The sequence below is a fragment of the Mirounga angustirostris genome, unplaced genomic scaffold (genome assembly GCF_029215605.1).
Source record: "Mirounga angustirostris isolate CCGP_5_RB_7025 unplaced genomic scaffold, mMirAng1.0.hap1 SCAF_1, whole genome shotgun sequence".
NCBI classification, from domain to species: Eukaryota; Metazoa; Chordata; class Mammalia; order Carnivora; family Phocidae; genus Mirounga; species Mirounga angustirostris.
In genome coordinates this window covers 145,890,044-145,904,952 of record NW_026991709.1, presented here as the reverse complement: position 1 = coordinate 145,904,952, position 14,909 = coordinate 145,890,044, and the positions used below count along the sequence as shown (strand labels likewise).

Below are 14,909 nucleotides of genomic sequence, written 5' to 3'. Positions count from 1 at the left end.
AAGTGATTTCAACCTGTGTAGAACGGCTCAAGGACCCTCTGCTCTTAAACCATTTTGCTAGCAGTTCTCAAAGTGGGGTCCCTGCCTGGCAGCATCAGCATCACCCAGGATTGTGTTAGCAATGCACGTTCTCGGGCCCTGCCCCAAACCTGCTGAGCCAGACACCCTGGGGTGGGGCCCGGCAGACTGGGTTTTAACACGCCCTCTGGCTGATTCCAATGTAGGTTGTCCTGTGCTGGTCCACATTTCATAGATAACCATGGGTGTTGGTTCGCAGCCCCATCTGGAGCTTCCTGGGTGTAATCTGAAACCCGCCCCCATTCCCCGTGGGTAGGGGAGAGATGAAGAAGGAGGCAGGCCACTCCAGATGGGTAGGTGGCAGGTTTTATAAGCAAAGAGAACTTTCATAGGAGGCTTCCCTTGGGCAGCTGAAAGACAGTGGATCCCCACACCTGCCTGCCAAGCCTTAGAAGTTTATAAAGAGGCCTTAACTGAGCTCAGTCATGTGTACTGCGCAGGTGTTCTCAACACCACATCACCATCTCCAGGCTGTGACCTTGGAGCAGCCTCTGGGAGCAGGAAGGGCAAGCGGAACCCACATTCCAAGGACAAGGAGGGTATGGGGAGCCTCCGAGTGCCCGGGTCCAACCCTCAGGTCAACTGATGGTGGTCACATGTCTTTGTTGGCATCCCCTAACACAGGTCCCCTACTTTAAGATCACATTCAAGGGGGGCACTGCTCTATATTTGCCATCTCATGATGGATTTAAATTCTCTTTTGCTCCTTCCCATCCCATCTCCTTCCTTTCTCCAGTGAAATGTTTATAGGTGTCCTGGAGGGGTGAAGTGTTAATAATAATTTCAGGGGCGCCTGGGTGGCTCAGTTGGTTAAGCGACTGCCTTCGGCTCGGGTCATGATCCTGGAGTCCCGGGATCGAGTCCCGCATCGGGCTCCCTGCTCGGCAGGGAGTCTGCTTCTCCCTCTGACCCTCCCCCCTCTCATGCTCTCTCCCTCATTCTCTCTCTCAAATAAATAAATAAAATCTTTAAAATAATAATAATAATAATAATTTCAGGACAGTAAGCTCAAAAGAAGACACTTTATCGCCAAGGTGCTGTTTTCTTTGTAAAATCAAATTCACAAGACTGGCTCCCGGCCTGAAGGAAGTCTGGGGCATAGACCAGAAGATGGAGTTTTGGTCTGGCAGGTTTGGTTTCTGTGGCCAGTCCTGTGTCCCAGAGCAAGTCGCTGTCATACCACCTGTGTCTTGAGTTAATGGGAAGCAAGTCCGGTGTGTGGAAGAGAAGTGCTCTTGAATAATGAAATTATGTGCAGGATGTGGACATAACTGTTCCCTGGATTCTGAACTGGTTTAGGTGGTTTTCTTCCCTGTTAACTGATCTAAAAGCGGTGGTTTTGGTTGACAACTGAAGGATGGATTTAGTATTTGGGTTGCTCTGGTAACTGTGGATACAGGAGACATTCTCTTCCGGTCACCTTGTGGGGGTGATAGTCACCCTTTAACCTTCAAAACAGCCTTTGAAATAAATGCTACTCCCATTTGCAGTCAAATCACCTGAGGCTGAGCTGGGTTGTCGCTGTCCAGGGTTCCGTCACCCTGCCTGGGGTCTGCCTGCCAGCACAGCCAGGCACGAAGCTATTGGAGTCGAAGGCCCTTCCTGGCTTCATCTCATGCAATCGTTCTAACCCACACGGTGGGTGCTCACAGGAACACCGGGCTCCCAGGAGAAGCAGCTTGCTCACACCACGCGGCTGCGAGGGACGGCTTGGCTCTTACTGTCCTCAGTAGAGAAAATGTCTGCGCTCTGTGTCCTCTGCCCACTGAGGACCTGAACAGCGCAGACCCGGAATTGACCTGAAGCCCTTTTGGGCTGCGTGGCGTTCTTGAAGGAGGCCTCGGCTTGTTTGCCCCAGGCCCCTCTGCTCGGGGTGAGAGCGGGCAGGGGGCGGGGCTCAGTGCTGCTGGAGTGAAGTCGCAGGTCGTGCCGCCTCGTGCCAAGCAGGGCGCTGGCATCGGCGCCAGGAAAGCACTGGCGAAGAGTGAAGTTCTGTGGTTGCTTCCTGGTGGTTTGCTGTGCGGCAGATTCCCACCGCTTTCTCAAGGGAGTGTCTGAGGAAGCCTGATTTCGTCATTGTTTTCTCATCTGGACACTCCTGAGGCTGTTACCCAACTGCAAGTTTCCTCACCCGATCCCTGGCAGGGTGGCAGGATTGGAAAAGAGCATATGGAATTCTCTGGGGTTTACCCAGCGCTCTCAAAGCAGGTTTTGGTGTTCTGAGCCCACGGGCTGCAGGAGAGCCTGTGTCCCGTCCTCAGAGGCGGCCGCTGATGGCCAGGATGTAAGGGGCCACATCAGTGTTTTGCACAAAGGGCAGTTTTCAGGTGTTGAGCACTAACCAGTAATTATCATCCGGAAAAGCAGAGATGGAGAAAACACCAATTGGCAGTGGGAACCTAGTTGGAGCTTGATGGGGAGCCCTGGGCCGGCCCCATGGGACTCTGTGCATAGCTGCACCCTGCTGGGCTGTTCAAGTTCTCCGGCTGGTTCCAAGGCGAAGCTTGAGAGGCAGCACAAACAGCACATTCCTCCGGTGTGAGAGGGAAATCTCGGGCTGCTGGTGGAGGGCTGGGCTGGATGGGAGGTGGTTGTGATGTCTGCCCCAGAGCAGGCGCCGCCAGGGTCCCGCCCTGGTGTCTGTGTTGACACAGGATGGCCAGCAGCATGTGAGTGAGCCGTATAGGACTCTCTCCTGTAGGTCACGCAGGAGGAAGGAGCTGACCCGTGGCCTCAGCATCGTTTGCTCATGATGTTCACGACCTTGGTCTCCAGCCTGGGCTTCGGTTGGTGGTACCCACGGCCACCCCATGCAGGCCTCCAGTGATGTCAGTTGCTCAGGGTGGTCCTCTTCCTGGGGTGCAGCTACCAGCATAACCCCAGGGCTGGTCAGGGACAAGGCTCACCTAGGGCCTGTGTTCTTTCGGGGTCCCCTTGCTGCTCTGTCCACTTCTGGCCCCTGTCCCCAACCCCTTGCCATCCCCAGTCTTCTTGTATCTGAACTCCCAACAGCATCTCTCACCTGGCACTTCCTGCTTGCTCTTCTCTATTATGCCCATTTATGCAAGTATCTTACCTGCTTAAGAGTGAGATTCATGTATTTGCTCAGCAGATGGGGTAGGGTTAAGTGTGCCAACATGGGGGTCACACCGATCAGGGCCTCCCATGATAGCTCTGTGACCTTGGGCAGTTTCTTCACGTCTAAAGGGTGGACAGCAGTAATGCTTTTCTCCTAGGATGAATATAAACGCCGAAGGAGATGGTAGCCCTCTAGCACTTGGCAGACTACCAGCGTGTGGTGAACAGTCATCAGTGAGCCATTGCTAACCACCAAGTTAGCCCTCATTAAATATCCCAATGACGGAAGGACACCAGAGATCAACACTGAGTGTTCCAGCCTAGGGTGGGGTGGATGATTATGGCATCCAGTAGTCCGTGGTTATGTCCATGGACAAGCCACTTGGCCTCTCTCCCTGTCTGGTGTGTTAAATGGGGATCATATTTATGTCATGGAGTTGTGCTGGGTCCATTGTAAGATGGCCAGGGTAGCAGCTGGCATGTTTGTTACAGAGACTCAGCCGTCGTTTCGTTTCTTCTGCCCTGCCTCTTCAGGAGCTTGCCGTGGTGCTCTGCTCTCAGCCGACCTCGGAAGGGAAGGTGAGCCAGTAAAACAGCAGCTAAATGTAGCCAGACTGTACTGTCAGGTCTGTGCTCTTGGCAGTGCTGCCCGTCTCCCACCCCCCAGCGCACAGACCGGGCGCCACGCTGGCGGTGGCCCGACAGACTGCTGTTGTAGTGGGCTTGGCTTCTGCCACCACTCCGTCCCTGAGACCAGCTCCGAGGCTGTGGTGACAAACCAGCACCTTGCACGGCTGCTTATTAGTTGATGCCTTTCCTTTGAACTCTGCTTCTTTCTCAGCAGTTTCCTTCATCATCCCTTTGTGTCACATTGGATTTGAGACTGCTCTTTTCCAGATGGCTTCTCTCCTCCCCGCCCCCACCCCCCAGGGAGCTGGGAGGGAGGGGGAGGCGATTCTCTGGGACATTTGCTTCTCTTGCGGTGACAAGATATACACTGGGGCTTTTATGTTTTCACCCCTGTCTGGGGTGTCGGTTAGACACGAGCCTTTCTTTCCAAAGACTGGTCTGGGAGAAAACAAAATCTTCCTATTTTTTTGAATATCAATTATGTGTTGGTCCCCAAATAAGACTCCACTGCCTTCGGGTGACTTCCATAGCCCAGGTGGGAGGGGACGTGGGCCATTTGTGAAAATTACATTCAACCGGGCACCTGGGTGGCTTGGTCATGAATCGTGTGCCTTTGGCTCAGGTCATGATCCCAGAGTCCTGTGTGAAAGAGTCCCTCTTTTCAAAAACTGGACTGAGGTGGCTCTCGGTTTCCTTACAGATGTATCCCCTGAGCAAATTTAAATGAAGTCATCTAAGTAAAAGTACATTTGTGTGCCTTGGCGGGTTTGGAGTGGGGGATTGCTGTTGCTAATCACTTGCTGTCTGAGTGCACCACTGTGGTCTGGGGAAGGCTCGGTCAGGGATCGAGGTAACAAAAGAAGGCTTTTACACTGCCACATAGTGGGGCAGTGTTTGGAACAGTCTATGTAGTCCCAGTATATGTACTTACGTGTTGTTTGGTAACTTAAAATATTGAGGTATAACTTACAGACTGTAAAACTCAGCTACTTTAAATGGACAGTGTAATGCTTTTTTTTTTTTTAAGATTTTATTTATTTGACAGGGAGAGAGCAAGCAAGCACAAGAGGGGGAAAGGGAGAAGCAGGCTCCCCGCTGAGCAGGGAGCGCGACGAGGGGCTCGATCCCAGGACCCTGGAATCATGACCTGAGCCGAAGGCAGACCCTTAACCGACTGAGCCACCCAGGCGCCCCCCGTGTAATGCTTTTAAGGAAATTCTCAGAGTTGTACAACCATCACCCTAGTCCCGCTTTAGAACATGTGTATGCCCTCCCTCTGTGAGCTCCCTCATGCCTGCTCACAGCTAGTCCCATTCCCACTCCCGGCGGCAGCCACCACTAAGCTGCTTCCTTTCTGTCTCATTTGCCTGTACTGGATACTGCATAGGAAGACATCCTGCAGGGTATGGTCTTTTGTTTCGGGCTGCTTCTGAGCGTACATCACTTGCTGCGTGTTCCAATCCTTCATTCCTTTTGAAGGAAGGCTGTGTAGCTCTCCAGGGGGGCAGACGTACCACGTTCTGTTTATCCGTTCACCAGGAGAGGGTCATCTGGGTTTGTGTCCACTTCTGGCTATCATGAGTAAGGCTGCCGTAAACATTTGTGTACAAGTTTTGTGTGGATATAGGTTTTCCTTTCTCTTGGGTAGGGGCCTAAAGGACTTGTAAAGGCTGTGGCCTTAGGCCATTCATCTGACTTCTCAGAGCCTGAGTTTCCCTGCCAAAAAGTATGGGGACACATGTGTCTAACCCACTGTGTGGCCGAGGTGACTGGGGCAGAATAGCCATTTAAAGATGTCTCCCTGGGGCGCCTGGGTGGCCCAGTCGGTTAAGCATCTGCCTTCGGCTCAGGTCATGATCTCAGGGTCCTGGGATCGAGCCCCACATCGGGCTCCCTGCTCAGCGGGGAGCCTGCTCTCCCTCTCCCTCTGCCTGCCTGCCTCTCTGCCTACTTGTGATCTCTGTCTCTCTGTCAAATAAATAAAATCTTTAAAAAAAATAAATGAAGATGTCTCCCTGCCTTCAGGGAGGGCGCCTGGGTGGCTCAGTCGGTTAAGCGTCTGCCTTGGGCTCGGGTCATGATCCCAGGGTCTTGGGATCGAGCCCCACGTTGGGCTCCCTGCTCAGCGGGGACCCTGCTTCTCCCTCTCCCTCTGCCCCACCACCCCACTCGTGTTCTTTCTTGCTTGCTCTGCTCACTCTCTCTCTCAGATAAATAAATTAAAAAAATATAAAGATGTCCCCCTCATCAAAATGCTTTGCCAGATCCACCCAGTCTGGGAGTCTGCTAGCTGTCTTCCAAGGGAGGACTGACTGGGAAAGGTGCAGTTTTTACAGTGGTGGACCGGTTGTCCTGCTGGAGCACGGGGAGGAGCAGGAACACCCCAGATGGAAAAGCCGGTGAGAGACGGTCCCTGCAGGAGGAAATAGGCACATGCGGCACCAAGCCAAACCAAATTCAAAAGCATGTAGATAAAGCTTTAAATAAAGGACATTTATTTTGTAATGCCTGGAAACTTAGCACCGGTGGTGACTCACTTAGAATTTCTCGGGGGGGGGGGGCATCTTTTTAGCCTGTGGCTTTCAGGTTCTGAACCTTTCACCCCTTGCCAGGGGCAGGGCAGATAGTAAGTACTTATTAGGTTTACTTGCTGGAGGATGGGGGCGGGGGGACTGTAGGGATGCTTTTTCAACTGACAGCTGCTGTTCCTGGTCAGAGTGAGAGAGGGATAACCCACTGATTTGTGGACCATTCTCTCTGACACCTAACTCCCGGCCCCTGTCTCGACTGGGCATATCGAAAGCTTATTCAATGTTTAGGGTTTTTATAAATATTACAGAAAATAAAATTTACTTTTAAAAAAAATTTTAAGGTAAGAGGAGAAATTATCAGGGAGGGGACTGGAATCAGGTTCTAAAATAAGTTGAAAAACAATGTTCTAATTATTTAAAGAAATGACCTATGAATAAGCTAGAACACATAACCAAACAACCCAAAATGCAAATATAGTGGGCAGTCATGAATATCTCCTCTCTATTCATGGATACTGGCGACTTGGTCTTTGTGTTACAAGGGAGCAGTGTCTCCTGAGGTCTTGGCATGCGTGCACACACACACATATTTATAATTTAATTGTATATATACGTGCACTTATGTCTGTATATACACACACGTTTGTATGTGTGCAAAATATTCATTCATTTATTTCCTCCAAAGATATGTAAAACTGACACAGGAGAAATGTTATCAAAATCAGGTTAAGAAGTGATGAGAGCTAATCGGTCACACAGCTTCAGGAGAATCTTTCCACCACAGTGCAGTACATAAATGAGCGGCGAGGGCTGCCAACCAGAGTTTCTTGGAGAAGTCTGATAAGGCCAAAATGTCAAGGGGCCCTTGTCGAGCCCATTAATGTGATGAGAAGGCATGGGTTCCTGGGGAAAGCAGGTTGTGTGCTGGAACCTTCTGGCCCTCCACTTCACTGGTGAGGCCTGCAGTTCTGCGTCAGACTTCCTCTCCGGCCGCCCCACCGCCTGCCCCGCCCCTGCCCCCTTCTCCCACTGCGGCCCCGCGGCTCCTTCCCCTGCCCACGTCTGATCTGACCCTGGAACCCCACCCCCCCACCCCTGCTGCCCCTGGCCCCTTTGTTTTCTTCCCTGTGGGGGTTTCTCTCAGGCCCCAGGGCGTCACCGCGAGCTTCCCACTGGCTACATCTCCGAATTAAGCAGGGCCTCGTCTCTCTTCAGGGCCTGCCCGCTTGTAGATACTGGGGATTTCTTGGCTGGCATCTCATGTCTGTGATCGGGAGCTGTAAAATGGCTGCCAGGATTTATTCTCCCAAGATTGTTTTGGGCCCGGTTTAATTTGCATAAAGTTTGCATTGCTGATTTGCATAAAGTTTGCATTGCTGATTTTCAGCCAAAGCCGCCTGCCCTTCCCCCAGTTAGCCAACAGCCCAGGACAGGCCTCCCTCTCTCTGCTCAGCCAGCCCAGGGCCACTCATTCCAATCTGGCTTCATGATTCCACCTGCCCACCCAAGGATAGGCACTGGATTCTTTTCTCCTTGCAAACCATGATTTGGCACCTCCAGCTCCTGGGAGGGCGTTCCTGCTGCGGTGGGTCTCCTGCTGCAGGGGGTTGTGCGTGGCCCTCTGCCTGGCGCATTATTCCCGTGGTGACCTCAGCCGCTGTCCCCTTTGCCAGTGACTGCGCTGGGGCAGTCCCATCATTCTTCTGACCTTCTGTCTCATGCGCCTGTCTTGCTGGGGAACAGCAGGCCTAGGAAATGGAGTGCCTGTGTCCCCCTGTCCCGGCCAGAAGCCCAAATCCTCTTTCTGATTTACCTCCCACCCTGTCCTGTCTCTTAACTCTCTCAAGAAAAGAGACTACTCCTCTCTATTTTCACAGCCATTTAGGATTGCCTTGAGTTAATCAACAGCCTTGACCACCCCTTCCCCCCCATTTCTCTGTACTGTAGCTGGAATTTTTTCTGAAATATAGCTCTTACATGGACACTCTCTCTTTGAGAACCCTCCAGTGGCTTCTGCTCTCCCAGCATGGCAGTCCGGACTCCTTAAAGGGACTTGCCAGGCCTCGCACACCTTGGGCCCCTGCCCAGTGTTGCCCAGATGGGGCACGTGGGCGGCCTGTTTTCTGTGTGCCTCGGAAGGCGCAGGTCTTGTGTCCTGGTCAGCACAGAGCCTGCTGCACGCCTGATCCACGTTCGTTGGATACGGCAAGGGGGGTGCTATGTGTACGGTGTATCTGCTTTGCTACTGTAGGTGTATCATACTTCTTTTTCTAGGATTTAGACCCTAGTTTTTTCATGTTACTATAGAGGTTTGTGGCTGTCCTTTTACTTTGGTGTTTGAACATCCTTTGAGTGGAAGTGGATTGATTTGTAAGCGCTCCCTTGGTCAGAACTGGAACCTCCCTTTGGAATGTTGTTCCCATGGAGAGAGAAACAGGACCATGGTTTATTGTAGATTGAATATCTAGAAAGTCGGTGCTTGGAAGGTGCAGTCTGTACTTGTCTTACTGTTTAGAGGCATTGTTGGTTCTTTTCCTACCTCATTGTTCTCACCCCTACCCCCTCATTTCTTGGAAGAGAAATCCAGACACACAGTTACAGGACTTGTCCTGGGCCTCATGACCTTAGTAGAGTCTCGTATGGAAACTTAAGCCTCAGAGCCCCGGCGCCAGGGATCTCTCCCCTACACCACAGATGCTTCTTGCTCTGTTTCTGCTTCCTGAATGTTGTTGATGTGTGCTGGGCTCGGCCTCACCCTTGTATCGTCTATGGCTCCCTAGCTCAGGACGCGAGCCGGACTGGCCGACGCGCAGTCCTTGCCACGCAGCCTCACTTGCTGTGACTTTGGTCGTGACCTTGGTCGGGTCCTTAATGTCTCAGTTTTCTCATCTGTGGAATGGCCACCATGACTGCACCTACCCTGCAGGGTTGCCATGAGGATGAAGGAAAAAGCACATTAAATCCCCCGGACATAGCAGGGACCCTGTGAACTGCTGCCCCTGCTGGGAGTCTCTGCTGATACTGAAATTCACCACAGTTCGCAAGCTGACATCAGAGGAGTTACTTAACCTCTCTGGGTCTCAGTTTCCCACTTTAAAATGGGGCGAGTTTAAGTTCCTATCCTGTTGTATTTATTGATAATCCATACAGAGGGCTATTAAACATGGCCTGGCCATAGGAAGTGTGCTCAGTAAAGGTCTGCTGCTTCTGTTACTAATTTCTCTAAAAAGCTGCATCAGGGAGGATCCCGGGACCCTATATTGTAGTCGACTGTATACTTCCTGAAAAACATTTTAAGTGATATTTTTCCCCATCAGTACACGGTCACTACAAAAAAAATAAATAAATAAAATTTGAAATGCTATCTAAATGTCAATATTTTTATGGCTGTCCTAATTTTTTTTCCTGTGTTTTTATTATAAATCAGTACATCTTCTCCCCATTGGGATTATTTGTATTTATAAAAACATAACAGGAATAACAATGCACATGCTTTAATAGCTCGGGGTCAAGAGTGGTTTTTCATTTATACCCCTGACTTCCGAAGCTGGGCTCTGTCAAAGGCCTGGGGACTTTTGGAAGGTCTCTCTGCATCCCTAACTGAACAGGAAAGGTCACACTTGTCCTCCTGTCACTGTGTGCATGGCAGCAATATGTGTCTGACTGGTTAATGCTGGAAAAAAACCACTGGTCCAAGTGTACATCTTACTGGGTCAATGGTTAAAGCACGTTAAAGCTTTTTTTTTTTTTTTAAATGAGCTTTATAAAAGGAAACACGAGCGATCTTTGTGGTGGTGGATACATGAACCTACACAGGTAATAGGATTGTTAGAGCTTACGAGTCACTTGTGGGTGCACACATGCACACTCAGATGAGTAAGAATTAATCTGGGGAAATCCGAGTCAGATTCATGGATTGTATCAGGTCAGTGCCCTCCCTGGTTGTGATATAATTTTACAGAATGTTAGCACCGCGAGAGACTGGGTGAAGGGTATAAGGGATCTCAGTATTATTTCTTACATCTGCATGTGATTATCTACACATGATTAACTACACATGATTAATTCAAAAAGTTAGCTTAAAAAATGTAAGTGTGATTTCTGATTAATACAATCCTGGGGGAAAAAAGCAGCCCCGAATCCTGCTCTCTCACCTTCTGGTGACATGGAGCCCGATTCAAGTATTAGCCCAGTTTTCTTTTTCTCCACAGCAGCAGAGGACTCGGTCCTCTAAGTTAAGGGGGGGTAGGCACTAAGCAGGCCCCCAGTCGCAACACCGGTTTCAGCACAGAGGCCTTTTGTTCCTGCTGGGGTCTGTTTCCGGTTAATGAGCCCGGCATGCTGATGCTTGTCTGCGGGGCCAGCAGGCTGGGGGCCCGCCCGCGTCTTTTCCTGCAACACTGCCGCAGAGCACCGTTGTCCAGTGTGAAAACTAACAGCTGCAGCGGCACAGGAATCTTCACGTAAGGATTTCTCGTGACCCCGCGCTGACGAACAATTTACAGCAGTTTGAGCTGGACTCCACCTCCATCAAATTAAATTCTGGTTTAAACCAACTCTTACGAATCTCCCTCCGGTTTCCAAGCCGGCAGCCCCCACTGGAGGTGAGGGAAGGAAAGTGCCCAAGGCAGCAGTTTACTTCTTTCCAGCTCCCAGAGAAGTGTCGGGTGGAGGAGAGAGCTGGAAGGGGGTTTCAGATTTGGAACCAGATTTCAGGTCTCCTTAAGCTAGGCAATCATTCCGACGGATCTGATTTCTCTGAGCTCATTCACCAGGGTGATCTTTACTTGCATTTAATAAAATATTTAGAGACCTATTGCATTCCTGTTGCAGCTTGCCTGCCATTAGCAATGCTACGGAGGTTGGCTTAGTAATACACTTAATTCCCAACTGCCTGGCTTGGGCTGTTACTGGATGTGGGTCATTATGAAAGCTGAAATCAAGTCTTTGGCTCTTAAGGAATTATTTTGTAGAGTCTTAGTTATAAAGAGTTACCAAGACTTTATTTAGGGCAAAAGTGGCAAGTTTAAAAAATTTTACACTTGGGTCCTAAACCCATTTACGTTCATTCCTTCCTCCACAGGATAAAACCTGTGATACCCTTCTAGGTGTTTGTGGAATTGCAAATCGATTCCTTGCCATTGATTTAAAATAAAACCATGCAATTTTTCCACAGACTATTCTTTCATTGCACGACCTTTTTCTCCAACAGAAGGAGAAAAAAGACCCACACGTCCTAAAGTGGTCTGCATGCAGCCTCTTATGACCACAGGCCATTATGTATGTGGTGAAATATCACTCCGTGCGCGTGCATGCGTATTTGTGTATGGCAGGAATGGTATCAACCCTTTTGGTGTTGATTAAAAAGAATCTACGACCCTAGTTTTCATGGTAGGGAAACTGGTTGCATAGCCTTAGAATGTAGGCCATTTGGAGAGGGGAGGGGAAGGGCTGCAGCATTATGAAATGATCAGCTAAGATTGTTATTTAGTAATTATACCGATAGCCGCTTTCTAAAGGATCCCACTCTGTCCGTGTGGTTGGGTCTCTGTGGTTAGCAAGGTCTAGACCCTGAGATGTTTTCTGATCATTCACACACGGGTGGCTTTGCTGCTGACCCATTTCATTTGCTGAGTTTATGTGAGGCCAGACCCCTTTCTATTCCAGCGCCTTGTCCCCAGCGCCACCACGAAGTGCGTGCACGCGTACGTGCATGCGCGCACACACACGTCAGAACCTTGCAGGATTGGAAGTTACCCCATCCCCTGAGCCCCCCTGAGGCTCTTCCTGGAACTGGGCAATGAAATCCAGTGGTGCTGAGCGCAGTGTGGGTCGAACCCGGCTAAACCAGCGACCCTTTGTGCCCGACATGCAGGCGTGATTTGAAGACTGCTTTTATTAGATGGGTCATTTGTTTGGCCGGTTTGTGACCTCGGTAGCTCATTGCCACTTTTATTTCTTGCAGTTTTATGTGCTGAAAGAGTTGGCCAGATGACTAAGACGTATAATGACATAGATGCTGTCACTCGGCTTCTTGAAGAGGTAAGTGCTTCCGGGGAGACGAAGAACCATTTATGATCGACTGATTATAACTTCTGTTGATTAAAGCATACATTATTGTCGGTCTCAGTGAAGAATCCCCAAAATGGGGCCCTCTCGGGGTACAAGGCCATGCCTTTAGTTTTTGAACTGGTAGCTCTGCAGGTCTTTGTAGCTGTAGTTCGCACAAGGCATGTTAGTTTTTAAGAGGAATGTATTAATGACACCAAATAGGAATACTTGCTAGAATACCCAGTCTAAGATTTTTAAAAACCCTTAAAGTATTTTGTAACACTGTATTTTAAGGGTATCCAAAAGTGTCCGAAAAATACATCATTATTATATCTTTGTAATTCTTTTTTTTTTAAAGATTTTATTTATTTATTTGAGAGAGAGAGAATGAGAGACAGAGAGCATGAGAGGGAAGAGGGCAGAGGGAGAAGCAGACTCCCCGCTGAGCGGGGAGCCCGATGTGGGACTCGATCCCGGGACTCCAGGATCATGACCTGAGCTGAAGGCAGTCGTTTAACCAACTGAGCCACCCAGGTGCCCTCTTTGTAATTTTTTTAAACTTACTTCGGGTTAAGGGGATATTATGCAGCATAGAAGTAACCAAAATCATCGTGGGGAAAAAAAAATTAGGGAACTTGCTTAGAATTGGACTAGCTGCCGGTATTTGAGAGACCCTAGTTTTCTCGGTTTCTTCTTAGCATTCTGTTGGCAGTTGAGAATCCCGGTGCTGTGCATACCTCTACAAACAGATGAGCACCATATGTATACCCCCATGCCTAGAACTGGCCAGAACACAGAAGGTTCTTATAGGTATATATTGAATAAGTGCCCATCTTTAAACATTATCAGTCCTTAATGGCACCGCTGCTAACTTAGAACCTCGTTTCTGCTCTGGAACCGAGGTTGACTTTGGGTCATGTTACTATTCATCAGCTCTTCTCTAGGAAAAGAGTAGCATAATGTGGGAGATCGTGAGACAGGGCCATTGCAAGGCATTTTAGGGCACCGGCCTTCTGGTGGGGCTCCAGTTGCCGCCGTTATGGTGGCTGGCATCAGGCACTTGGGAGGCTAGCTTGGTTGGCACCACTGACTTTTGAAAATGGTTCGTCACAGACCCCTTCCCACTGTGTCCATTTCCCCCAACGGTGCCATGCTGTCCGGATCCCCTAGTATTTCCAGCATCCACTCCTCACCCTACACTGTTAGCCATAAGTCAGGTCTTCTGAGGGGGCTCTGATCTGGACCGTTCTTTTCATTCCAAGGCCACTCCACTCCTCCAGCCCCCAGAGCCTCAGCAAGGAGGTTTCTGTTTCTCTCTGCAGCTGCCCCATCCCAAGCCCACCGTGACCACTTTGCTCCCCACCCCAACTTAGAGACACTTAGAAGTCCTCACTGTGGCATCCAAAGCCACACACAGATCCTGTTCTGGCGAAAAGAATATTTGTGGGGCACTTTTTTCAGTGGCTTTGTTGTGCCTTCTGTGTTCTGTTTTTAGCAGCTCATCATGGCAGTGGTCTGTGTGTATCTGCATTTTATTTATAATGCCATTCTTCTCCTCGTCCTGATAAGAACCACCTCTGAGTCACTGACTTTCTTTGGAACTAGGTGGGGCCCCCCCCCACCCCACCCTGTGAAAGTCTAACTGCCTCTTTCACGTGACAGTCTTACCGGGCTGTGCTTTGCTTGGCTTGGCTTTGGTTCTGCTTCCTCTGATCATTTGCTTTGGTTCGCAGGCCTGCCACATGCAGGCAGGGTGCTGGGGGCGGCGGGGGGGGCTGTGCACAGGATGCCAAAGCACAGCCCGTGGGCAGTGGGGAGCTTTTGTTTCTGCCTTTAAGGGGAAGAGGATCCCACAGCTTGCCTTGGCTTCCTGCCTTTGGATTTATCTTTGTGCAGAGCTTGCCTCCCCCTCCTCCGTCCCCCCCCCCGCCCCAGTTTAGAGGGGGTGTTCCAAGGGCCCCTTAGTCATGCTTTCTATGCTGAGACTGGTGAATGAGATGAGTCATCCGCAAAGTGTGGGAGGCTTGCTGCTCTCCATCTCCAAGGGCTGTGTCAGACCGCACGAGTGCCTCTGGCAAAAGGGGCTGAGCCAAGGCACAATCTTTTTAAGCAAAGCCCGGACAGGAAGAGGGAGCGAGCAATTGGAATGAGCTCCATCCACCTAGGTGGCTGCATTTTCTTGAGGAATGAGGGAACCAGCTCTTTTAATAGTTTATTTCCAAGGGCCTGAATTACTTATATGTAATTTCTCATTCTCACCGTAGTTTAACCCAGTGGTCATTTCCTAGCTGCTTTCCTGTTTTTAGAAGTAAACATTTACCCTATGTTGGCTGGTTGTAATAAATGGGAATGTTTTCATTTCTGGAATCGTCCAGGAGAAATGCAACCAGTCTGTCCTCTTAGTAAAGAAAAACCAGAGCCACTGCAATAAGTTTTTAGTTACCGTAACTTTTAGGTGAACTATTTTTAGGTAACTTTTAAGTAATCTCCACACCCAACGTGGGGCTCCAACCCACAGCCCTGAGATCAAGAGTCGAGCCA

General features: G+C 49.9%; 1 protein-coding gene across 16 annotated transcripts in view; it reads left to right on the top strand.

Moving 5' to 3' along the window:
* The window catches only part of TRAK1 (trafficking kinesin protein 1), a 178,681-nt gene that overhangs the window by 124,319 nt on the left and 39,453 nt on the right, over positions 1 to 14,909 (top strand). For 15 of the 16 annotated variants that reach the window (XM_054504493.2, XM_064589324.1, XM_064589308.1 and 12 more), the window contains one exon: positions 12,283 to 12,359. In XM_054504493.2, coding sequence (XP_054360468.1) covers positions 12,309 to 12,359 — 51 coding nt within the window. In that variant the 5' untranslated portion in view covers positions 12,283 to 12,308. Of the gene's footprint in view, positions 1 to 10,548; positions 10,781 to 12,282; positions 12,360 to 14,909 lie in introns of those variants that run through there. The other variant, XM_054504492.2, reaches the window with a different exon arrangement.